Source organism: Pseudonaja textilis, chromosome 1 (genome assembly GCF_049901715.1).
Source record: "Pseudonaja textilis isolate UNSWEBS1 chromosome 1, rPseTex1.2, whole genome shotgun sequence".
NCBI lineage: Eukaryota > Metazoa > Chordata > Lepidosauria > Squamata > Elapidae > Pseudonaja > Pseudonaja textilis.
In genome coordinates, this window is record NC_141990.1 from 331,860,571 (window position 1) to 331,884,637 (window position 24,067).

At 41.4% G+C, this 24,067-nt stretch overlaps 1 protein-coding gene across 1 annotated transcript in view; it reads left to right on the forward strand.

Moving 5' to 3' along the window:
- CPAMD8 (C3 and PZP like alpha-2-macroglobulin domain containing 8) overlaps positions 1-24,067 on the forward strand; it is a 60,250-nt gene that overhangs the window by 27,182 nt on the left and 9,001 nt on the right. Inside the window, exons 20-36 of the mRNA XM_026698848.2 lie at positions 2,883-3,111; positions 4,965-5,118; positions 5,849-5,991; positions 6,540-6,591; positions 8,525-8,823; positions 8,959-9,184; positions 11,712-11,888; positions 12,042-12,123; positions 12,944-13,100; positions 14,482-14,556; positions 15,631-15,796; positions 16,899-16,985; positions 18,311-18,447; positions 20,043-20,198; positions 20,288-20,350; positions 20,771-21,009; positions 23,344-23,431. Coding sequence (XP_026554633.2) covers positions 2,883-3,111; positions 4,965-5,118; positions 5,849-5,991; positions 6,540-6,591; positions 8,525-8,823; positions 8,959-9,184; positions 11,712-11,888; positions 12,042-12,123; positions 12,944-13,100; positions 14,482-14,556; positions 15,631-15,796; positions 16,899-16,985; positions 18,311-18,447; positions 20,043-20,198; positions 20,288-20,350; positions 20,771-21,009; positions 23,344-23,431 — 2,530 coding nt within the window. The remainder of the gene's footprint in view (positions 1-2,882; positions 3,112-4,964; positions 5,119-5,848; positions 5,992-6,539; positions 6,592-8,524; positions 8,824-8,958; positions 9,185-11,711; positions 11,889-12,041; positions 12,124-12,943; positions 13,101-14,481; positions 14,557-15,630; positions 15,797-16,898; positions 16,986-18,310; positions 18,448-20,042; positions 20,199-20,287; positions 20,351-20,770; positions 21,010-23,343; positions 23,432-24,067) is intronic.

Here is a 24,067-nt window from a genome sequence, read left to right on the forward strand (position 1 = left end):
CTGAAGAAATGTTTGGACTGTAAACAGCTTTTTAATTAATTGATTGATTTGACTGATTGTGTGCCATCAAGTTCACTCCTAGTGATCACATGGATGGATTTTTTTTCTCCATTACTGCCCTTAACTTGGTCCTTCAGATGTTCTCAGTTACCTCTGTAACTGAGTCCATGCAAATTGTTACTGGTTTCCTTTTTTCCTTCCATCTTTCCCGACTCCCGTGCAACTAGGTCTTCACATAGTTTGAACCTTGGTTGATTTGTTCAATGATCCATTTGTGGTTTTTTTTCTTAGCTGTAAACAGTATTCTCAGAAGCCTTCTCTAACATCAAAGTTCAGAACATCAATACTCTTTATATCCTGTTGCTTCAAAGTCTAACTTTTGCTTCCATAGAGTGTCACAGGGAAGAGTATTTCTTTTATTATTTTGATCTTTGTAGGTATAGAAATGATCTCTTCCGAGGACTTTATGGCTGCTCTGCCAAGTATTAATCTGTGGTATATTTCTTGACTACTTGTTCATTTACTCTTGATAATGGATCCTAAAAAAGTAAACGCTATCCACCACTTCAATCTTCATTGTCAGTTCTAAGAATAGTTGTTAACTGGTTGTGTCTAATGTGGACTTCTTTGTATTTAAGTTTAGTCTCATTTTTACACTGTGCTCCTACTTTTATTACTAAATCTTTTGCATTTTCAACATCAGAGTAGTGTCATCTGCATAACACAGTGATATTTTTCCTCCAGTTTTAAAACAGTTCTTATCTTTTTCCAATTCAGCATCCATTGATATATATATTTGGCATACATATTGAATACATAAAGGGAGAGCATACAGCCTTGCTGCACTCTTTGCCATCCTGGAGTTGATCAGTTTCACTATGCTTGGTCCATACTGTGGCGTGATCTATATATAAGTTTCACATGAGGATAATAAGATGTTCTAGGAGTCCCATTTTTGTGAGCATATTTGCACAGCTTGACATGATTGAAAGAGGAAGCAAAAAAGCTTCTACGGATATCAGAGATAGAAAGTCTTGGGCCTTGTCACAGGAGCCAAATATCTGTGTCTATGTTTGCATTCAGGCACCTGCTTTGGCAGATGATGAATACCATGTGGTATGCAAAACTTCTTGTTACTGGTAAGAGAATCCCAGTTAGAGAATAGTGCCATGGTTAATTGTTTCATTAAATGGTTTAGAGTGCAATTGGAAACTACTTTTATCTGACAAGGATCTGTCTTTGCCAATTCACCCTTGTGGGAAACTATAGCCAATTTTTCTTCCTCTCTATCCTCTTTTTGTTGTCATCTGATCAACAGGGGTCATTCTATTGTAATTTAAGCCTTTTTTTTTACATTCACTGACTTACATTTAAAATATGGTAAGACAAGGAACAGCATAGCGGATACAATGACATACATTTAACATTCATTTTCTTTATCTAAATGTTAAATGGGGAATATTCTGAAGTTTCCTTAAGCTAGCAAAGAGAATTTCTTGTACAAAAAATGATCTGGTAGTATCCTGATTTGGTTAGTACACCACAACTTTTAAAATCTTTCTTCTATCAAAATTATTTTGTCTTTGCAGGACTGCTGGCAATCACACTGCAGTTGCCATTTTGCAAATAACTATATGGTGCTACATGGATACTAACTTTTCATTTAGCACTTGTCTTGTTCTTAAGTGCTTGCCTGATTTGAAAATCCACTACCATAGAAAAAGACATTAATTCGTTAGAAGAACATCTTTGCATGCACAAGACCCTAGATTTAACACAGTTAACAGGGTCTAATTTTTTCTGATACCATGGGTGAGAGTGAACAATAAGCCATGATTTGTTAACTAAGATAAACCTTTAACCATGGTGTATAAATTATAGTGACTGGGTTCATGCAAGACTGTGATATAGTATTTATAGATGTTGGAGAAGAGCTAAGAAAACTGGATTCAAGAACATGTTCAGCTATAGAACCGCATTGGTTGACTAGAGCAGTCACTGAGCCTTACCAGACAAGGAAGCATTGCATTTAAATGCTGGAATTCTCCTTTGCTTGATATGATATTCACTGCAAGTTATAGCTTGCTTGTTGTAAAAAGAAAAAGGAAACTTGGCATCCAGACAGTCCTGAAGAAAGATATGGGTAGATAACAAGCATCTTTTTTATCTCCATTGCTGTCTTTGAAAAAAGGAGAAAGCACGGCTTCCCATGGCCCTTGGCTATGATTTTGGGATTGGACCTGGAACAGAAAGGCAACTGAACAGGGGAAGACGGGGAGGGGAAGAGAATAAAATAAGGAGAGTGTAAGGGCCAAAAAAGTATCCCCATATGTGGCTGCTCCCAAAGTATAGAATATTGCCTGGATATAGGAAATTTGCAGAGAATATCCTGCGCACTATTGTTGACTCTGCCAGGAATATGCAGGCTTGCATATGTGTAGAAGTCCCACCATGACCCTTCCACTGGAGTCTTGTGGTGGCAATGTGGCTAAAGGAGAATTGGGACAATGTGACAACAAGCTGTCCATGACTAACAGATTTCCCTATTGTTTCATGCAGCATAGGAAGCTTTACATGTGGACAACAATATCCTTTGCTGGACCCATTTGAAATACATAGAGAGGAAGGTTAAACTGAAGGCTCAGGCACGTTTGGCTTAATGTCAGATTTACACAGAGCTTACTTTCAGATTTACACAGAGCTTACTATCTCCATCAAACTTTTAAATAGGAGAATGCTTTTTTTTAAAGGAAAGGTGCCATATTTGTTGCTGCTTGTTGTGTTCAGAATACTTGATACTTTTTAAAGCCTTTGATGTCTCTTTCTCTAGTCCTGGTTCCCAATGACTCTTCTTTTCTCCTCCCTCTCCCATTTTTTAACAGTGATGTTTCAGGAGAAGCTCAGCTACGTGTTGACGTTCCAGACTCCATTACCACATGGGTGATGGAGGCTGTTGGACTCTCTGAGAGAGGACTAGGCTTGGCGAGACAGACTGAACTCAAGACCTTCAAGCCATTCTTCATTGAGTTCACCCTTCCATACCACATAATCCGCGGGGAACAGGCAAAGATTCCTCTCACAGTCCACAATTACCTACCCATGTGTTTGGAGGTGAGATTACTGATTGACTGATTTAAAAGAGTTACAAACAGTGGTGGGATTCAACCAGTGTAACAACCGGTTCAGTGAGTGTGTGTTGTGTGTGCACGCACAGCGTTTTAAAAACAGCCATTTACAGCTAAAACTTAACTTCTGCTACAGCCCCAGTGAGTAAAACAGCTGAGGTGCGGGAATCTGCTGCGCTACGCAAATCAGCTGGGCTTCAAAACAAGGAAATAAAGGATAGACTAGGGCAGGTGGGCGGGGCCAACTGATCACTGGAACTACTGGTTCACCTGAACCGGCCCGTACTGGTTGAATCCCACTCCTCTTTACAATCCTTCAAGGCAACTTATATGCTAAACTCTGGCTGGATGACACCAACAATAATACAAATGTAAAACAAACAATAAAAACCAGTATGTAAAAAATGACACCCAATGGCATCAAACAATAGCCCCCGTCACATAAACCTCATAATCACTGGGCTCCAGTCTCATCCTATCCCAGTGATTGGGGGCGGGGTGGGAAAATACCAGTTTCTCAGGCCTTCTGGAAGGTTAGAAGGGTGGGAGTCTGCCAGAACTCATGGGTGGTGTTCCACAGGGCAGGCACTGCTACTTGCTAGATCCTGCCAGATTGGTTCCATCTGACCTGATAGAATGGACAGTTATCCTCAGGAGACACTGTCATGCAGATGGCTCCATGACAGCACCTTGAATTGGACCTGAAAGGAAACAAAGCCACTGCAGCTCCCACAGCGGTGGTGCAACATGAGCAAGCTAAGAGGTGCCTGAAACTGCACACACCATTGTATTCTGGACCAGTTGTGGTTTCATCATGGTCTTCAAGGTCATCCCAATGTAGCTTGCATAGCAGTGATCCAGTTGTGAAGTGACCAAACTCTTAAATGACTGTGAGCTCAGTTTTCTAGACCAGGAATGTGTGCATCCTGGACCTCCCAAATTGTGTACCAGCTCTGCTAGGAGAAAGCTACTCCATCAAGAGGGGGCGGGATCCAAACCTACTCCATTCAGAGCGTCACAACTTCCAGATGACATCACCTGCCCAAATCGAGATGTAGATGTACTGTATAACTGGGCATCATTGGCACACTGATGACACTGTAGCCATTCTGCCAAAAAATCTCGCCTTTAATGTAGGTGTTAAAGAGAGACCCAAACCCCAAGGAACCCTTCACAAGAGGGACTTAGGTTTAGACCTCTTCCCTTGTGACCAGTACTGACTGCAACTGGTCACAGAGGAAGAAGGAGAACACTGCCCTCCGATCCACAACCTGGCCCAGAATGATAGTGTTGTTCAATATGTGTTTATGTTTTCTGGGGAATCCCAGAAAGCTATAAATCCATGATTTAGAAACCACAGTGGCTGATTCCCATAATATCCTAAACCAAAGCAACCACCTCAATTACATTACTATATGGCATAAACAGTGGCTTGGGTCAGTCAGACTCTGAATATACAGATAGTATCCAGTGAGTGAAGAACCTGCTAACTCTTAGGTTGCTCACATGTTGCAAATCATTAAAAAAAAATGGAACGAGATTTCAAATTACATATTTTAATAGTACAATACACCATTATTAAGAGAACCTTAAGGGTAACAAAGTGCACACAATCCACTTTACTTAGAAGAAAAAATATATTACCAGGGATAGTAATTTGATCACTGTACTTTGCTATTATTGAACTCTTCCCTACAATTCAAGGCACTAGAAAGGTCATCTTAGCTGGTGCTAAGCTTATGTGATCTGCTATTACTACTCCAACATTCTTGAGTATGACCCTGATGACTAACTGGACTGACCCATCGTAATCCTTGTTCCTTCCTTACAATCATACAGGTTCATGTGAAAATCTCAGTCGCCAAAGGCATCAAGTTTGTGGGACATCCTGGGAAGCAACACTTGACAAGGAAAAAATGTGTAGCCCGTGGCAAAGCCAAGCCCACATCTGTTGTGCTATCTTTTGGTGAACTGGGGCAGAACAACATCACAGGTAGCGCATTTGAATGGTGAATCTTAGTTTGGTATTCCTTTCAAAAAAATTGAAAGGTGTTGCAAGTAGTTATCTCTGTTCAATGTATTTTGCCTACCTGCAAAAGATATAGATTCGATATTATAGAATTTCTATCTATAGACATATAGACATCTATAGAATCTATATTCTCTAGAGAGAAAACTATAGACATTTTTCATAAAAAAAATCTTATCCACAATTGGCTAAAGGGAAAGAGTTTTGCACTCCTCCTGAATATAATCACTTTTTAGTACATTCTCAGCTGAAGGGATAGAAACCTTTTGTGCAAGAATCCACAACCTATTTTTGCCAATGGCATGTGTAGAATTTTAGGTTCTCTCACAAATGGCTGCCATGCAGGAAACTACCTGCAAAACTCCTTCAGAGTATTTTCTACCATCTTGGTGTCTCTTTGCCATTTTGGGGGGGGAAAGAGGAACATATTAGCCATGCATTGTGCTATAGCCCATCGAGGAAAGCTGTGAGCCCATAGAGTGACCTAGACATTTTGGAACGAATACCATTTTGGAGGCTGGCATTGCATCTTGAAAAATAGCTTCCTATTTATTTATTCATTTTGAACTAACTAGCCTAGAAAAGGCAGAGTATATGCCAGCTGACAAGAAAAATACCTGTGTGGCCATGCTCTGCTGAGTTTCAGTCGAGGACCAAGTTATTGAGAATTCATATTTCTCCATGTTATCTTTAGCAAAAGCCTTTGCTTATAGTGGAAGCAGCTGCTGCCAAGACAACATTCAACTCACAAAGAATGGCAAACATTCTGAGGATGCTCACATAGACAAGAGGACTCCTATTGGTGTTGACTATGTACGGAGGAGCGTTATTATTGAGGTAAGCAAGCACATAGTCTTTTCGGAGAAAGAGTTGCAGCTGGGAAGAGGGAGAAATGACCATTAGATTCAAGCTGCAGAAGCAAGAAGAGATGCTAGATGAATGGTAGGATGTAGGATTTGCGATTTGCGATTTTAAAGCCAAAGACCCACAGATCTCCACATGAGTGTGCCTGGCATGTTAAAAATGAATTCTTCTATTAATATTTCTTCTTGCTGGTACTTCAAGAGAAAGATGAACTATTTCCAAAGGTTCCCCAATTGCAAAATCCTGTTTCCAAGAATATTTATAGGAACTCAGTGCTTTCTCTTAGACATCAAACCAAGCTTTGGTCAAACTTTAATCATCATTCTTTTTTGTGTCATTGATCGATTTCTTAAAATCTTTATGTAGGTATACTAGATTTGTATTTTTGCTTTACTTTGTTGTGGGGTTGGGCATTCAGTAAACTAAATTTGAAGTTTTTCTTCAAATACTTTTTGTTAAAGAGAAAGCCATTGAATTTTGCGTGGGTATCTCTGAAAAAAAAACTGCAATTTTTTTTGCAGCCAGAGGGTCTGACCAGAGAATACACCTACAGTGTTTTCTTCTGTCCTAACGGTAAGAGAATTTCAGTAGCAGTTTTTGCAGCTGCGTTTCAGCAAAATTCAGCACCAGTTTCCCTCCCTAGGCTCGCTATTAAGCACTGCTAGCTGCATTTAATAATTATGTCCTGACAACATTTCTTCTTCTTCTCCTCCTCCCCACTGTCCTGTTGAGGAAGTAGCCTTTGTTTGCCTTTAGCTGTTCAAGTTAAAAGAGTTGTGTTATCCCTCTTATCCCAAGAAAAGCCTTGTTGTATGAAAAATCTACAGTTAACAATCGCTAACAATCTCCTGGTGGCAGTTGGAGATTGCTGTGAGTGTGCCCTCTCTTCCAGTCACTGAGTGTTGCCTTCAGGCCATTTTGGCTTGAGCTGATGGAGAAGTGAGCCATCGGATGCCATATAGGGATCTGCTTGGGTAATGTCTAATCAATGTGTAAACATACTTTGCAAAGCACCTGTCAGGGTTCCGGGGATTGCCCTGATTAAATCATGAATCTTGAGCCAAGCTTCAAAAGAATCCAAAAGATTTATTAGGAGCAATATGTCGGCATTAACCTTTGTGTTTGTATATCATGCAGACCCTTATGTTCATGACTGAAGCACTCTTCTCAACATTCAATAGACTTCTTTTTCGTATATAGGTGTTTAGTGGTCATGATAGACCTGTTCAGAGAGTGGGAGCTAAGGAAATCAAACTGGGAAAAGAGCCAGGTTCTGCCAGCTACGTACTGCCAAGTCTTTTATGAGAATGAAAAGTGTGGGCAAAAGTGAAAGTGAGATCGCCTAAAATTCTTCAAAACCCCACAGCCAAGCCTTCTACAAAAACTCTAAATCCATGTCTCAAAATAGTTTGGAGGACGAGTGGAACAGACGTGGTCATAGAAGAAACCTTGATCTTAACACCTCTCCTCTGGATTATTTTGGGATACGTTTATGCTCTTCCAGAAGAGCAGTACACTCACATACAGAAATAGCGTGAGTAGCAGGTCACTGGCACAGATAGCTTTCACACCAGTAACCTGTTGCTTGGATAGCATGGCAGTTAGCTAAAGCCCCTGTCTCAAGTACTTATTCACAATTACCCAAGCTACCCCGTACAAGCTATAAAGATTGTGATTAGTGGCTGGTTTGCTCCTTTGTATGTGATACTAGGTGAGAGGGAAAACCCAGCCTATGGATTTTACCAGTTTCTATCTTTAAATTGCTCCAGATTAAACTGTAAAGATAGTACAGTGGTACCTTGGTACACAACTGCTTTGAAATTCATCGAGTTTGGTATTCAATGAATTTTGATGTGAAAATTTTGTCCTGGTTATTCACCATTTGTTTGACACTCAACGTATAACTTGTTGCCTTTTGACTCACTACACTATTTCTTATGGGAAAAATTTATTCGGTATTCCTCGTTTTCAGTACTCATCCTGCCTTCTGGAACCAATTAATGATGAGTACCAAGGTACCACTGAACCGCTTCCCCCCAGCATCATTCTTGACAATGATTAAAGCTCAGCTGTTGGGACAGCACAACTCATAAGGCTACCAAGAAGGGATCTAGGGTTGCAGGCATTCCAAAGGCTATAAAATAGGAAGCCAATGCTTCTTAACAAATGTGATTCTAAAAATGTTGCCATTTTGTTGACAGGATCCCTGACCACTAAATCTTCTGTATTCTCTGGGGAAACATTATTTAAAGGAGTTTCATTGCAATTAATCTCCAATTAAAACATATAGATTACGTTCTTGCTGAGGGGTGAGAAAGGATGTACCCCAGGAAACCCTGACTTGAGCATATGGAATTTGAGTTATTCACTGTGGCCTTTTTGCTCTAAAACTATTTTACATAAGGGGAGATTAGTTTAAAAGAGGACCATGAAGATGTGTCTTTGGAGGTGCATTGCTGTGAATGAGACTGAACACTGACAGTGTTTTTGGTTTATTTTTGACTAGAGAAAATTCACATTTCCACTCCTAATAAGTATGAGTACCAGTATGTGCAGAAACCTGCCCACATGATGCGCTTTGATGTTGCCATCAAGGCCCACAATAATGCCCACATCACTTTGTCCTCTGCCCCCCATGACATGGCGGAGATGACTGAAATTGTCATTGGTGGGCACCAGAACTCCAAAACTTGGATCTCTACTAGCAAGATGGGTGAGCCGGTGGCCAGCACAGAGACTATAGGCATCCTTTCGTGGGACGAATTTCGAAGTTTTTGGATCAGCTGGGCCCACGGAGTCATCCAGGTGAGGTTTTTTTCCTTGTTTTCTTCTCATTATCTTTAAATTAATTAGGTAATGCTTTCAGTAGTCCTCCTTAAGCAGCTCATGATAATATGCCTCCCCTGCCTGGATTTTGGTGTGTTATTTTTCTCTGTGCAGGTGGGCCACGGCTCCTTCACTCTCAATGAGTCCATCATTGTGACTTGGTCCACCTCCAAGCAGCCGGAGGTGAAGTATATCGGCTTCTCCACAGGTTGGGGTTCTGCGGGCGAATTCAAAATCTGGAGGAAAGAGGAGACGGATGAGAATCACAATGAAGCATTCACCCTGGGCGTTCCTCACAATGTGATTCCAGGCTCAGAGAGAGCTACTGCCTCTATTATTGGTAGGAACAATTAAAGTCAGCTTTGTTGGGACAGACTCATGGCAGGAGTTCATACTGTATCGGCATTACAGGAAGCTGTCTGTATTGGAGCAAAGAAGGAAATTATTTAATGCCTCATTTGGTATCTCTCAAGCAGAGCGCAATAATTAAATTCTTGTCTGCTTATTTCCCTAGAACTGGATTCCGAGGTGCATTTTTTTTTTCTGAATTGGGGTACTTCATTTTTTTAGTTTTCTTTAATAACAATTGTGGCATTTTGGAATTTGTGTCTCATTCCACAATACATTCCAGTGCAGAAGACTTTTTGCAACTATGCACCCTAACTAGGTGAGGAGGAATCAGTCGGAGCAGCTGATACATAATATAGTAATACGCTGTCTTGGAACACAGAGGCTCCACTTAGCTAGAATGACTAATGCATGTAAATATATCTAATCTTTTTATCAAAATAATCTAAGATTACACTGACCAGCGAAGAGAACCTTGCCTTCAGGCTACAGTCTCTTGTTCCTGGGAAGTGTAATGTGGCAAGCACAATTTGGTTACATGCCATAAGATACTGTTGGCATAAATTAATTCAATTTTAGTCTAGAATTTTGCCTTAGTTTTTCGGGAAACTACTTCTAGCCTCAGATGTCTTTCCCATTTGATTATTTTAGGAAGAAGAGAAAGCCTAGATCAGAGGGTAAGATCTGAGTTGGCATCAGACCTGATTGGTTTTTCTTTTTCATCTGGGTACATCAGTGTTTCCTAAATTTAAAAACAAAAGCACACACTTTAAAATATTGTCTGTTAAGATCTGAGGTTCAATTATTTCAGTAGTTCGCTTAAGACTCTTAAGACCTTTTATTGGAAGAATATTAGAAATCCTTGGGTTATTGGACATCTCCATAGGATTAACTGGATTTCTAGTGTATAATATACAGTTAAATATAAATAGGTACCTTTATTGTGATAGGGTAATCCCATTTTGTGAATTGCATATAAATGAGAAACCAATAGTTGGGAATATAAAATTCAGTATAGAAGAGGGTATGCTGAGGCCTCAGGGCTGTATGAAGTCCTTGGATTTGTGTGTGTGTGTGTTCCACATAAATGCTTGGAACCAGGAATGCGGAATACTGACAGCAGAATTCTTGATCACCAAACAGTATTCTAGGCCCTATAATAGGTTTAATAGTTTTTTAAAAATATCTTCCTGTGACTGTGCTAACTTTACATCTCATCTTCCCTGTGCCCTTCTCCAAAGTGTTAACTGTGGTTCTCAGACTCCAAAAGGCACTGCTTGAGTGCAGTTGTTTTTCTTTCAGATGAAAGGTTGAAGGTTTCAGATAAAAAGGCCTTTACAGATTTTGACACGCTTGATTTTTTTTCCTTATTGCAAAAGGTCCCCAAATTCTAGTACCTCTCAGTACCTTTGCTTTGGTTGAGTGACTGGTATAGATGGTCTTTCCTAGGTTAACCGGGAAGGATTTATGCAATACACTAAGCCGGAAAAAATATATATAAACAAACCAAAGTTTCAGCAACTATATATTAAACATATTTCTCTACAGGTCATCCTCAACCATAAGTGAGCACAAAATTTCTGTTACTAAATGAGACAGTTGTTAAATGACTTTTGCCCATTTTACAACCTTCCTTGCTACAGTTGTTAAGTGAATCAGTGCAATTAAGTTAGTAACGCAGTTAAGTGGATTTGGCTTCCCCGTTGGCTTTGCTTGTCAGAAGGTCGCAAAAGGGGATCACATGACCCCGGTGACTGCAACTGTCATAAATATGAGTCAATTGTCAAGCATCTGAATTTTGGTCACAGGGTATCATAGACCATAGGGATGCTGCAACAATCATAAATGTGAAAAGCAGTCATGTCACTTTTTCCAGTGCCATTGTAACTTCAAGTGGTCACTAAACGAACTGTTGTAAGTTGAGGACTATCGCTATAGTAACTTTTCAGCTACTATATATTACGCAAATTAAATACAAATATCCCTAAATACTACTCTTTTCAAAATACTCACTTGAGAACGGCCCTATTTTTCTCTCTCTCTCAGCATCCTATAATAATGGTACTCTTTCATACCATTTTTGTTGGTGGTGGTGCTAGATGATTGAACTTGGTTGCCTGGAAAACGTGAAACCACCCGAAGTATTGAAATAGGAACTAAGGACACATAAAGACCTTGATTTTACCACCTTGAATGAAAATAAATGGATTCATTTGATTCTTCTAAATTCCGAGTCGTGTTTTGCATTAGGGCCTCTCCAAGCGTGGGCTTAAGCAATTGCTTCCAGTGTACCCTGTAATAAAAGACTTTAGACCAGCATCCACCATGTTGACTAGGGAATTCTGGGAGTTGAAGATTGAGCATCTTCAACTTGCCAAGATTGAGAGAATCTGTCTTCTACTGATGGTAGCACTTGTGGACTCTGCTCTGTTTTCTGCTCGCTCCCACCTGGGAGAATCAGTACTGACCTTAGAAGTCAAGTTTTTCTGGCTGATACTATGCTTTTCTTTTGGTACCAGGAGATGTGATGGGGCCAACGCTGAACAATCTGGATAACCTCCTTCAATTGCCCTTTGGTTGCGGAGAGCAGAATATGATTCATTTTGCTCCCAACATCTTTGTCCTCAAGTATCTGCAGAAGACCAAACAACTTAGCCCAGAGGTAGAGAGCGAAGCCACCGATTACCTGGTGCAAGGTACTGACCATTGAAAGGCTACAGGGATATTTTCTAAGAGGAGATTCAGAAAGCAATTGCTTCTGGCCCCAACATGCAAAAAGTTTCACTTCGGTAAATAAAGTTTGACCTATACGTTCAGCTTCTATGTACTGTCTTATGGGTTCTTTCCAGGATACCAGCGCCAACTGACCTACAAGAGGCAAGATGGTTCCTACAGTGCCTTTGGGGAAAGGGATTCCTCAGGGAGCATGTGGTATGTTGCAAATTAATGGGTAGGAAGATAACATTATATTTGTCCCATGGTGTTCAGAGTAGTTGCACATGAGATATTTGTCCTGCCCTGCAATTGACGCTGACGTGGAGTTCTGCAGCTAAACCGAAACATTTCTGGCTTAGTTGAAGTATAGAAGAAAATACTGAGATAACAGTCTGTGAGCCGTGGCGGTGCAGTGGTTAGAATGCAGTGCTGCAGGCTACTTCTGCTGACTGCCAGCTGACTGTAGTTCGGCACTTCAATTCTCACCAGCTCAAGGACCCAGATTGTTGGGGGCAATATGCTGACTCCATAAACTGCTTAGGGCTGTAGAGAGCACCGTGAAGTGGTATATACATCTAAGTGCCATTGCTATGGCACAGACACTAGGGCCACAGACTGGGTGGTTTCTCATTGGCAAGAAAATGTGCCTCATAGCTCTGTTGCTCCTTTCCCATTCAAGCCACAGCACCACTGCATTTCATTGTGCTTCTTTGGAATTGAGCAGTTCTCTACTCCACCTTCATTCACCATGGGTTGTGGGTTTGTAAGTGCCAAAACAAATGCAGCAAAACAGGGACAAAGTTGATAGGGGAAGACCAGCCTGAAGGCCCATTTTATAACTTTCTCATTAATAAGCTGGAAGAAGGCTTGGCAACTCCCAGAGAAAACAGCAGTGAGGGGCAGGGGCAGAATGAAAATGTTCCTCGGGGTTGGGAGTATGAAGTCAGTGGCTGGGGAAATACAACCTCACACAGTAGTAAGTAGCCAAGTACGGTGGCAATCATCCTCAGGCACTTTATGACCTTTGTATTTCCAGGCTAACAGCCTTTGTTCTGAAATCTTTTGCTCAGTCCCGGGAATTCATTTTCATTGACCCCAAAGAACTTTTAGCTGCCAAGGATTGGATCATCCAACATCAGAAGGAAGATGGCTCATTTCCAGCCATGGGCAGGATACTCAATAAGGACATCCAGGTACCAAAAGGATGGGTGGGTTAGATTTGCAATTATACCCTGACAAGCTTCTAGAACCAGTGTTTTCAAAGTTGGATTTGTTACAGTTTGAAGGATTAGCCTGTGGTGTTGATAAGTAAGTCTACACCGAAGGGGAGGGGAGGAGAATGGACCTTGATGCTCTCTGTTCTTGGTTGTTTTCTTGAAAATATGTGATTGATGATACTAAGTAACATCATCAGTGCTAGTAAGGAATGGAGTTTGCTCTTAGCTTGTATTCTAGTGGCTTGTCCTGTGCTGGTTTTACAGGTTCTTTGGTTGAGCTGTTTACTGTTGGCTTGTTTGGCAGCTCCTTGATAGGGGTGTTGTTTACTTGATGGTTGGTCCGATGTTAATCTTGGAGTTAATCTGGGTGCTGATTGCTGGTGGGGAGTGTTTTGTGCTTTTTGTTCCCTTTTTTGGCTGGTTTATTGTTTCTTTTGCATAGTATATACATAATATTTATATCTATGTGCCTATTAATGGTTAATTTGTCAGAGTGCCAGGCTTCTAGAAATTCCCTAGTGTTTTGGGATTTGGCTCAGTCTCAGATGATCACCATTTCCCAATTGAAACTATGGTTCATAACTTATGAAATTGAAGAGTTTTCATCGTCTTCTAACTGCTAGTTGGCACTCATGGATGCATTCTGTCTGTTTATCCTACATAGTGGCTGTTATCCTACATAACCATTACATTGAATGTTGTAGATGACTCCAGTTTTTTCTTCTAGGGTTGCTGGGTCTTTTGCTTTTTGAAAGATCAAAATATTTACAAGACAAAGAAACTTATATCCTAGTAAACACTAATACAACACAAAAACTAGACAACTGGATCAACAGAATTCTCAGTGACCTCCCTAAGAAAGGCCAAATTACCAACGAGGAAGAGTGGTGGATGAGAGCCCATCCTCCCACGCTTCTACAGTTTTAAAATGTTTACTAGTTTCACCTATTTTGTTGAAAAAGGCACATGTTTCCAGCTATTGCTATATCAAGAATGCACACTTGCCATCTTGATTAGGGATAAGTTTCATCTATTTTTCTAATTCTCAACAATAGGGTGTTTCAGGATGAAAGTTATAAGATTTCTCTTCAGTCTTTGATCCATAAATTAAATAATTTCTTCCCAACTAGGGAATTAATAGTTATTACACATTCTCTAACGATTCAGTCATTCATAAAGATATACATTTCCCATTCAGAGAGGCAAAGAGATGCTGTTCCACTGCTTTCTCCGTGCATTTTTTGTTCAGAATCTCTTGAGAAATGTTGAAAATGTGAAAAGAGGGGATTGGATTCAAGTGCAGATCTTTTATTCGTAAAAGTTTCTTTTATAATCCTTTTATTTATTTTTCTTCCAGGGTGGAATTCATGGGAAGATTTCTGTAACAGCATATGTAGTAGCAGCATTACTGGAAACAGGGGTGACTTCTGAGGTAAAAGATAAATGTGTCCAAGACATTCCACATTTTGCCCAGTATTTATGTTTTGCAGTATGCTGGTTGGTGCAGTTTCCCAGGAACTGAGGTGAACTATCGCTACACTGGAAGAAACTCCCTCAAAGTTGATTAGACTACTGAAACACCACACCTTTTTTTTTTTTTTGCCTTTCTTTTAAATTTAGCATCAGTGTGGCTTGATAGCTCCCTTTTGCAGAAATCACTCACGCTGTTTAAAAATCAAACAACAGACAGAATATGAAGGAATGATATGGATTGGGTGATAGATTTGGTGCGAACTGTGCACTCTCTTCTTGTTCAAAAGGAGGGAGCATGGATGCTATGCTCGCTCTTATTGGGATGAATTTGGCAATAGTTACAGGGCAGTTTAGACTAACCTTGGCAAGTTTAAGACTTGTGGACTTCAACTCCCAGAATTCCTGAGCTAACATGACTGGAGGAGGAATTCTGGGAGTTAAAGTCCACAAGTCTTAAGGTTGCCAAGGTTGGAGACCCCCGGTTTTGACCCTCTATCACAGGGGTCTTCAAACTTGACAGCTTTAAGACTTGTGGACTTTAACTCCCAGAATTCCCCCTCCAGTCATGTTAGCTCAGGAATTCTGGGAGCTAAAGTCCACAAGTCTTAAACTCGCTGAAGTTGGAGATCCTTGATCTATCAGGTTAGAGAATGAAAACTGTAGCACAGCAGAAGTGTCCTGAGCTTAATTAATACATTTCCAGGATTGATCATAGCCGTGTTCTGAGAGGATGAATTTACTGGGCAAAATTAACAAAGTCCTTTTGTTGTCTTTGGGATGTTTTTAAGTCCTTCTGTGTGAGGAATACCCTTCTTTCATATCTCCACACAGGCTTTTGAATCTCCTACCTGAGTTGTTGTGGGATGGGGTTGGGATAGGGCAGCCTATTTTCTGGCTTAACATAGTAATTCTATTGTGTCTGAGAGAGGAAGACACACATTTCCTACTGATCATTCAAGGCTTCAATTAATATGGCTGTTGTAACAAGTTGAATCTGCATCCATGACTCTCCTTCTTCCTTTTTCTGGCTTAGGAAGAAAAAGGAGCTATTACCAAAGCACAGCACTTCTTAGAATCCAACCTGTACTCAGTAGAAGACCCTTACACCATTGTCTTGACTACCTATGCTCTCACACTCCTGCACAGCCCTTCAGCATCAGCAGCTCTTCGGAAGATGAATGGCTTAGCTATTACACAAGGTAAAGATGCCGCAGCGGTAACCTCTGTCCTAGGGTACTTCCACTTGGCATTTCGTCGATGCGTTTGGATTGGCACAGAGCCCTGTGATTCCTTACCACTGGCATCATTGGGAAGTTGGGCCTGTGGCTATCCAGCTTAAGTGTTAATTCAGGCAGAAAGAAACCCACAGAGAAAAATCTGTCTGGTTGCTAGGAGTTAAAAGGAGTTGAAGGGAATGAGATGCTATCCCATTAGTGGGAATTCCTAGCTCAGGGGAAAGGCAGTGAAGTAAAACCAGTGGGAACCTGTCTGTGTCTCAGTGTGATAATTGTCCAGAAGCAAAATGCAGTGGGACCAAGTTTGGTGTGGAGAGAGAAGGGGGCATAAGAAAGATTTTTAAAAACTGTGGAAATTTCCCCCTGACTGAATGTTGTGTTGTAGTTGAGCAATGAGAGGCTAGACCAGGGCTTGAATGCAACAAGACTTTATTGTAACAATAAAGGACTGAACGTGTTAGCCCTGCCTGGAGCAGGCTCACAGCGATCAGCAACTGGCCGGACCCTGCAGCTGGCTTTTATAGCCGGCTGTCGAGGGAGGCCAGCCAATGAGGGACGGCAAACGCCCCCGCAGCATGAACGGACCTGGGTGGGGACTTTGGCAAGTTCCAGGGACATAACAGGTTGGAATATTAGTGACTGCCCAATTTTGAGCTTCTCTCCTTATTCTGTCCGAGTTATGCAACTCTGGATGGAGTGTATACTGCCTGTGTATTTCCTGGTGCAATTGCTCACACACACAACAGGAAGGGTGAGCAGGCAGATACATACCCATGAATAGACAAAAGTGAGGCTCAAGATCATTCTTCTTTGCATGGAAGAAAACGTAAATGCCTCCTATGGCCACTAGTTGGAAAACGGTTAGGAAACAATGCTTTGCGTGTTTTACTGATTTTGTGTTTTCTTCCTCTCCCTCTTCTGCTCCCTCTCTCCCCCCTCTTTCCCTCTGCCTCCCTCCTTCTCCCCCTCCCAAAATCTCATTGCTTCTGGATATCCACTAGACCTCTTAAGGGATAGCCTGTCTGGCTGGTGTATCTGCTGCCCTTTATCTTCTTTTCTCTTTCAGATGGCTTCACGCACTGGAATATAATGGGAACTCTTGCTACTGGTGAAGACACATTCATGGGATTCAGTGATGGCCTCTCCCAATCAGGTGATTTATTATTTATTTTTATTTCATTGTAAAATGTATTGGCCATCGATCTTACCACAGGATAACCTTAACTTTGGAACTGCAGCCAGGAGTGAGAGGGGGAAAACAGCAGTTTATTTAGAGAATTATAGGAATCCTGAGGAAAGGGTGGTTTTTTGTTTTGTTTTTTGGCGATAGTGGTGAATATGTGTAGCTCCGGTGTAGGATGAGGGTTCATTCTCTGAGCTTGTGGTTGGTTTCCAAACATTTTGTTTGGAATGTAGGTAACATCTTCAGCAGAGTTTAGGGGATGTCAGTATTCTTCTGTTTGTAAGGGCTTCAGGTGTGGGTGTGTCAAGTGAGGGTCTTGGGATGGGTTAGGTGCAGAGGTGGTATTAGCATGTTCTGACCAGTTCTGCAGAACTGGTAGCGGACATTTTGAGTAGTTCGGAGAACCGGCCAATACCACCTCTGATTGGCCCCGACCCCATTTATTCTCTGCCTCCCAAGTCCCAGCTGATTGGTTGGATCTTCTTTTGAATAGAACAGAATATAATTCTTTATTGGCCAAGTGTGATTGGACACACAAGGAATTTATCTTGGTGCAAATGCTCTCAGTGTACATAAAAGAAAAGATACATTCGTCAAGAGTCAAGAATCATAAGGTACAACGCTTAATGATAGTCATAGGGTACAATAAACAATCAAATCATACTAGGAAACAGTGAATATAAATCGTAAGGATACAAGTGACAGAGTTACAGTCATACAGTCACAAGTGGGAGGGGATGGGTGATAAGCCCTGCACAGGAGAACGGAGCTGGAAAACAGGTTAGTAAGATGGAGAGGGAATGGGGATTTTGCAGTATTCTTCTCCTGCCATGACTGCCATGCCATGCCCACCAAGCCACGCCCACAGAACCTGTAGTAAAAAAAAAAATTGAATCCCACCACTGGTCAGGTGTGAGTCATCAGTGAGAGTCTTGTGAGGGTCCTGTGATAGGGAGGTTACCTTAGGTCAGGGTCATTGGGAGATGAACTGTTGGTATGGGAGGGGGAGTTGAATGTGTTGGTTGAGGGTCAGTGCTGGTTGGAAGTTTTTTTTTCCCCATCATAATTGAACTCAAAGACGGTGACTGACCTATTCTTTGAGAAGAGGGAGCCCGCCTATATGGCTCCAGGGCTGCTGGATTAAAAAGCCATGTGGGAAACCTGAGAGGAGATTGTGGCTGAGCTCAGAGAAGAGGATCTGAAAGGAGAGTGGTTTTCTCTGGCAGAAGTAGGGAATGGCAACATGAGCTATGAAATGCTCCATTCTGCCACCCCTCTCTCTCTCTCTCTTCCAGTCATATCTGCTGAAGTTGAAATGACAGCCTATGCCCTGCTGACATATACTGTGCTGGGAGATGTTGCATCTGCACTGCCTGTGGTCAAGTGGCTCTCTCAGCAGAGGAATGCACTGGGTGGCTTCTCATCCACCCAGGTGAGTCTTCAGTGGGGCAAGTAGTTCCGCCTCTAACCAGAAAATGCTTTCGTGAGCCAAGAAGAAATGAGACATTCCAGGATTCATTACCTACCTGACTTTCATTTCCTTAGAGACTAGAGAAGACTTCTTGGCATTTATTTTTGTTATTTGTGGGTTTTTTTATGTAGGGATTAGAAAATGCACTGCCTCCCATCATCTCTCCTGAGATATTGCTAGCAGCCCAGGATGAGAAGAGATATTGCTAGCAGCCCCTCTTTTACTTGAATCCTAAAACTTTCAAGAGTCTTGATTACATTCATCCTCTCTTTTCAAAATACTAAGTCTCCACTACTGGTCTATATGAACAACACTGAGTTATGCATTTAGGCCAAGGGTCTTCAAATTTAGCAAGTTTACGACTTGTGGATTTCAACTTCTGGAATTTCTGAGCTAACATGACTAGAAGAGGAATTCTGGGAGTTGAAGTCCACAAGTCATAAAGCTGTCAAGTTTGAAGATCCCTGGTTTAGACTCAGGCAATTGTGTTATTGGTTTAATGGAAATTCTGTTTTGCTGAACCTACAGAAAGATCAAGCATAAATTTTATATTGTATCCGATGAGCAGGAGCTTATGTACAACTTCTTGCTCTGTTTTTCGTGTTTGAGAAGGGCTATGTCTTTTATAGATGTGACCAACTTTCTATAGAAGAGCTTTACTGTATTATATCTTTTGTAGCTCATACATTGAAGTGTATTGTGATACTTAAGGACTAACAAATATTGGTTTAGAGCCATGGCAATATTCCATGTGTGTGCACACAGTCTTCATCTTTGGCATCAACCAGACTTCCACTTCAATATGAATTAAATTTTTTATATGTAGAAAACTGGCTTGATGAAAAGTATGCTGTTGTTTTTGCCATTATTTTTATTTGCAGGAACACTTCTGGGCCCAGCATGATTATGACAGAAAATAGTAAATAAATATCTTAGACATCTGTAGTCAATACTTTGTTTGGAAACTGTCTTTACTTGCCCAGAAATAAACAGAACAAAATCTAGACTGGGAAGGTCAAGAACATTACCAGAAGCAGATAGGTGCGTTTGAATAATATGGAGCAAAATCCCACCAGTTTGTCTTTGGATAAATGACTTGTGATAAGTTATATATCCAGTGGCAGCTCTTTGCTGAGTAAATCCATCTGTCTTCCGAGCAACTATGCCAGCTATGCCCATTAGCTGAAAAATATTGTCTACGCTGGCATAAACCTAGGAAACTTTTGGTCTTCATGGTTGCTAACACATTCGGACAGGTAACTCAGTGTGTGATACCTTTGAAAAAGAAGGCCAAAGCCAGGCTCCTCAGAAACATTGTTTAATTTCTGAGCAAAACAATGGTTTTCTGATGGCTGACTAGGGAATTCTGGGAGGTGAAGTCCACACATCTTAAATTTGCCAAGTTTGAAAAGTTAAGATAGATACTTGTTCCTGTGTAGCAGGCAGGAGGGTGGAGAGGTCAAGAGAGTAAAATGCAAAGTAGCTGCACGTGACATTGATTTGGGATTGTTTTTTAGCTGATTTTTTTCTCTCTCTCCCTTTCTTCTGAACAACAGGATACTTGTGTGGCCCTCCAAGCTTTGGCTGAATATGCTATCCTGTCTTACATTGGGGGTGTCAACCTCACCATTTCACTGGCCTCTACCAACCTGGACTACCAAGAGACCTTTGAGTTAAACAAAGCCAACAAAAAGCTCCTTCAGACTGCTGTGGTAAAAGGACCTCACCTTCTTTGTTTCATTCCCGGAATCCTCTCCGTAACGCTTGTTTACATTCAAATTAAACCCTATTTTCTCTACAGATCCCCTCCATTCCTACAGGGTTATTTGTGAGTGCCAAGGGGGAAGGCTGCTGCCTCCTGCAGGTGAGAAACCTTAGATGCTAGTCCCTTTCCTGAGCAACAAATCTGCTTTCACCCTTCCTTCCTTCCTTCCTTCCTTCCTTCCTTCCTTCCTTCCTTCCTTCCTTCCTTCCTTCCTTCCTTCCTTCCTTCCTCCCTCTCTTTCTTTCTTTCTTTCTTTCTTTCTTTCTTTCTTTCTTTCTTTCTTTCTTTCTTTCTTTTTTCATGTTTCTTAACTGCCCATCTCCCTATTGTACGGTGTATAGGACCGTGTATAATATCATCAATAAAACTAAGCATTAAAATCAGAATAATTTAGGATTAATTTTTTTAAATTATAAAAACATTATAAATATTTAACAAAATAATAAAGTATTTATATTCTTGGCTGCCTGCTTCTCTTGGGAAGAGGCAGATGCAGTGCTTTCTCCTTATATTGGCCAGATTGATGTCTCCTACAATATCCCTGATCCTGTGGCTAAGCCAGCTTTCCAGCTTCTGGTGAACCTACAAGAGCCCAAGCTGAAGAGGCACCGCCGAGCCCCACGCCTACCTAAGCTCATCTCTGCAGAGGAAAATCGCTCAGGGGCCCCACGTCGGGACCGGGTTCTGGGCGATGATGATGATCCTGCCTCCGACCAGGACCATCAGGAATACAAAGTGATGGTGGAGGTGTGCATGAGGTGAGACTCACCAAGTCAGTAGCCCTGTGTGTAGCCTCCGCTCGTGGACCCAAGCCTCAGCCTCTCAAGGGAGCAGAACAGTTCGTCCGTTGTGCTTTTGTGACCAAAGAAGTCAAATGAGAAGACAGGATCCAGCTGGCTTTTCTGACCACCACCACCACCTGCTTTCGTTTGTCATCTATTTGTGTCTACAGTTCAAGCTGCCTCAGAGGCGAAAATCCGAATTGATCAGAAAATAGGATATTATTGACCTGATTTGTATATGTTCCTCATACAGTCTTTAAAGAGAACAGCTTGCGTTCAAAGAACACCCTTTACTTGGCTAATAAATTAAGCCATTTTCTGGGTTTGCACAACACGTAAAACCACAAACCAATTAGATGGGTTGGGCTTGGACAGTATATCAGGCCAGAAGTCAACCAACCAACTCAAGGGTAAACTAACAAACTTAGCATGTAACATGAACACAGTTACTAGACCTGGCCTGCTTCACAATATGATCTGAATTGATCGGCTTTGAAGCGGGGGTTCCAGAAAAGCTTCAGCAAAGGAAGGAGTAGGGAAGATAGATTACCTCTCGTATCCTTCTAAGAATGGGAATATTTCTGTTCAGTGATCTGCCTCCACTCAGGTCAACCTCATGTTTGCTGACTTCCTTTGTCCTTCGAAGAATGTAAATGTTTGTGAACTAGACCAGTGGTCACCAACCAGTGGGCCATGAGAAAATTTTGGTGGGCCGCAGAGAAATCTCACCCCCAGAGCACTCCCCCCCCAAAGCAATTAATCCAGACTGCGCAGAAACACAAGGCTGCTTGGCCCACGTGGCCCGCAGGAACCCTCCCCGCCCACTCACTCCTTACCCGGCAAGCTTGTCTGCTAAGTTGCTATTTTTCCTTTTTCCAACCATCATCTGTTCTGCTGTGCCGGGAGATTTAGATTAGCTAGGAAGCAGGAAATGGTTGGATTTCTTGCTTTCTACCTAAGCACAGCTGAACCTCCCTTAGGACTGAAGGTTTGCTTGCAAGCAAATTCAGTGCAGACTCACGGCAAACAAATTTGAGAGACTGAGCTAGCCGATGGCAGATAGATAGATCACTAAATGATTCTGTGAGCAACTCAATCTGCCTGCTTTGCCTGATTTTGGATAAAAGTTGCTTTTTAAAAAAATAAAAAACTCAATATTTACATACATGGTGTGTTGTGAGTTAATTTTGTGAGTTTGCTTGCAAGCAAATTTTATGTGACAGGCTGAGCTAGCCAATGGCAGATAGATAGATTTCTGAATGAATCTGTGATTCTGTGAGCAACTCAATCTGCCTACCTGCTTTGTTTGATTTGGGGTAAAAGTTGCTCTTTTTTATAAAAAATTCAATATTTATATAAATATTTATAATATTTACATACAAGCCATGCCCAGCCAGTCACATGACCAACAAGCCACACCCACAGAACCAGTTAGTAGTCCCTGGGATCTAAAATTATGAGTTTGGTGATCCCTGAGGTCCAAAAAGTTGACGACCCCTGAACTAGACCATCCATCCTCTTTTTCCATTAATGCTGCTAATAAGTTTTAAGGAAATTTAGGAAGCAGCTATTCGACCCCATTCCCTCAGTTCTGGCTGTGGGTATCTGAGCCTCTCCTTGCTGGAAATCTTTCATCTCTAGTCCTGAATGCATTATCCCATTTGGGGTCCGGTGCTCAATTTGGGGTTTTTCTGGACTTATAGCTCCTACTTAAAAATAACAGGTGGCAGCTATGCCCAGGGAAGTCTTCATACAAGTTCATCTTGTGCACCAATTGTTCTCTTTCTCGGACCGGGAGATCCTTCTTTCATTCAGTCATGCCTCAGTCACTTCATGAAACGATTCTTGCAATGTGCATAAACTATCTTGAAAATCATGCAGAAGCTGTATTTGATCCAGAATACAGCAGCATGAGCAGCCTTGGGCAGTCTGTTCCACGCCAACACGCCTGCTCCATGAGTTGCACTGGTTCCCAGTTGGCTTCTGGGTGTAATTCAAGGTGCTGATGGCTACCTTCATGGCATAGGGCCTACTTATTGAGATATGGTTGTCTTCCATGTTTGCTACCCACCTGGTAAGATCTGGCCAAGTCTGCTTCCTCCTGGTCCCCTCAATTAAATAATGTCATCTGTTGTTGAAGTACTTGTCCTCTGGATTAGCATCTCCCCACTGTACACCACACACACACACACACATACACACACACACACACACACACACACACACATCCAAATAGTTGGAAGGACTTGATTCAGTAATTTGTTAATTAATTCTCTTTCCCCTTTCCTTCTGGTTTGTTGTCCTGAGAAGGTGGCTTCACTCTGGCTCCTCCAACATGGCAGTCCTGGAGGTACCTTTGTTTTCAGGTTTCCGAGCTGACATCGAAAGCCTAGAAAAGGTGAGTCTCGTGGTCCTTTCCACCAATTTTCCATTTTTGTCTTTTAAAGCTTATGGATGTTCCATGCTGTCATGCCCTTTTAGAGTTCTGTATGATGTTAAAGAATAGATTTGATTAGACTTGAGTTCCTTCGGTATGAAGGATTTGGGTTCCACTTTAACAAAAGCAAAGCTGGAAAGGATGTTGATAAATACAAAATAGGGCGGCAGATGAAGTCGGATAGAAGGATCTTTTCCCTTCAGTGGAATCAGATAAGAGATGCCCCATCTGAGGTTCCAATGCTGTGTGGTATAGTACTGGAGAGCCTTTTAAATTGTTAATTTTTAATGGGACAGAAAAGAAAAACATAATTGGAAGATTATGGTTTTATACTAGTTAGAGTGCATTTTAATTAAATATAAATGAGTTGAAATTAGACTTTGTTCTTGTCCTAGCCACACTCACTATCTTCTGGGGTACAACCTCCAATATGTCATAGTAAGGCAATGTGATCCATATTCTAGAAAAAGTTGAACATCTCTAAATAAGAGCCTCAGATAAATTCATTGTGTGATTTGCTCTCTTCCCCTTTAACCAATAAAACAATTAAAATAAAAAAGTGTTGGATGGCCATCCACCACTTTAGGGGATTGATGG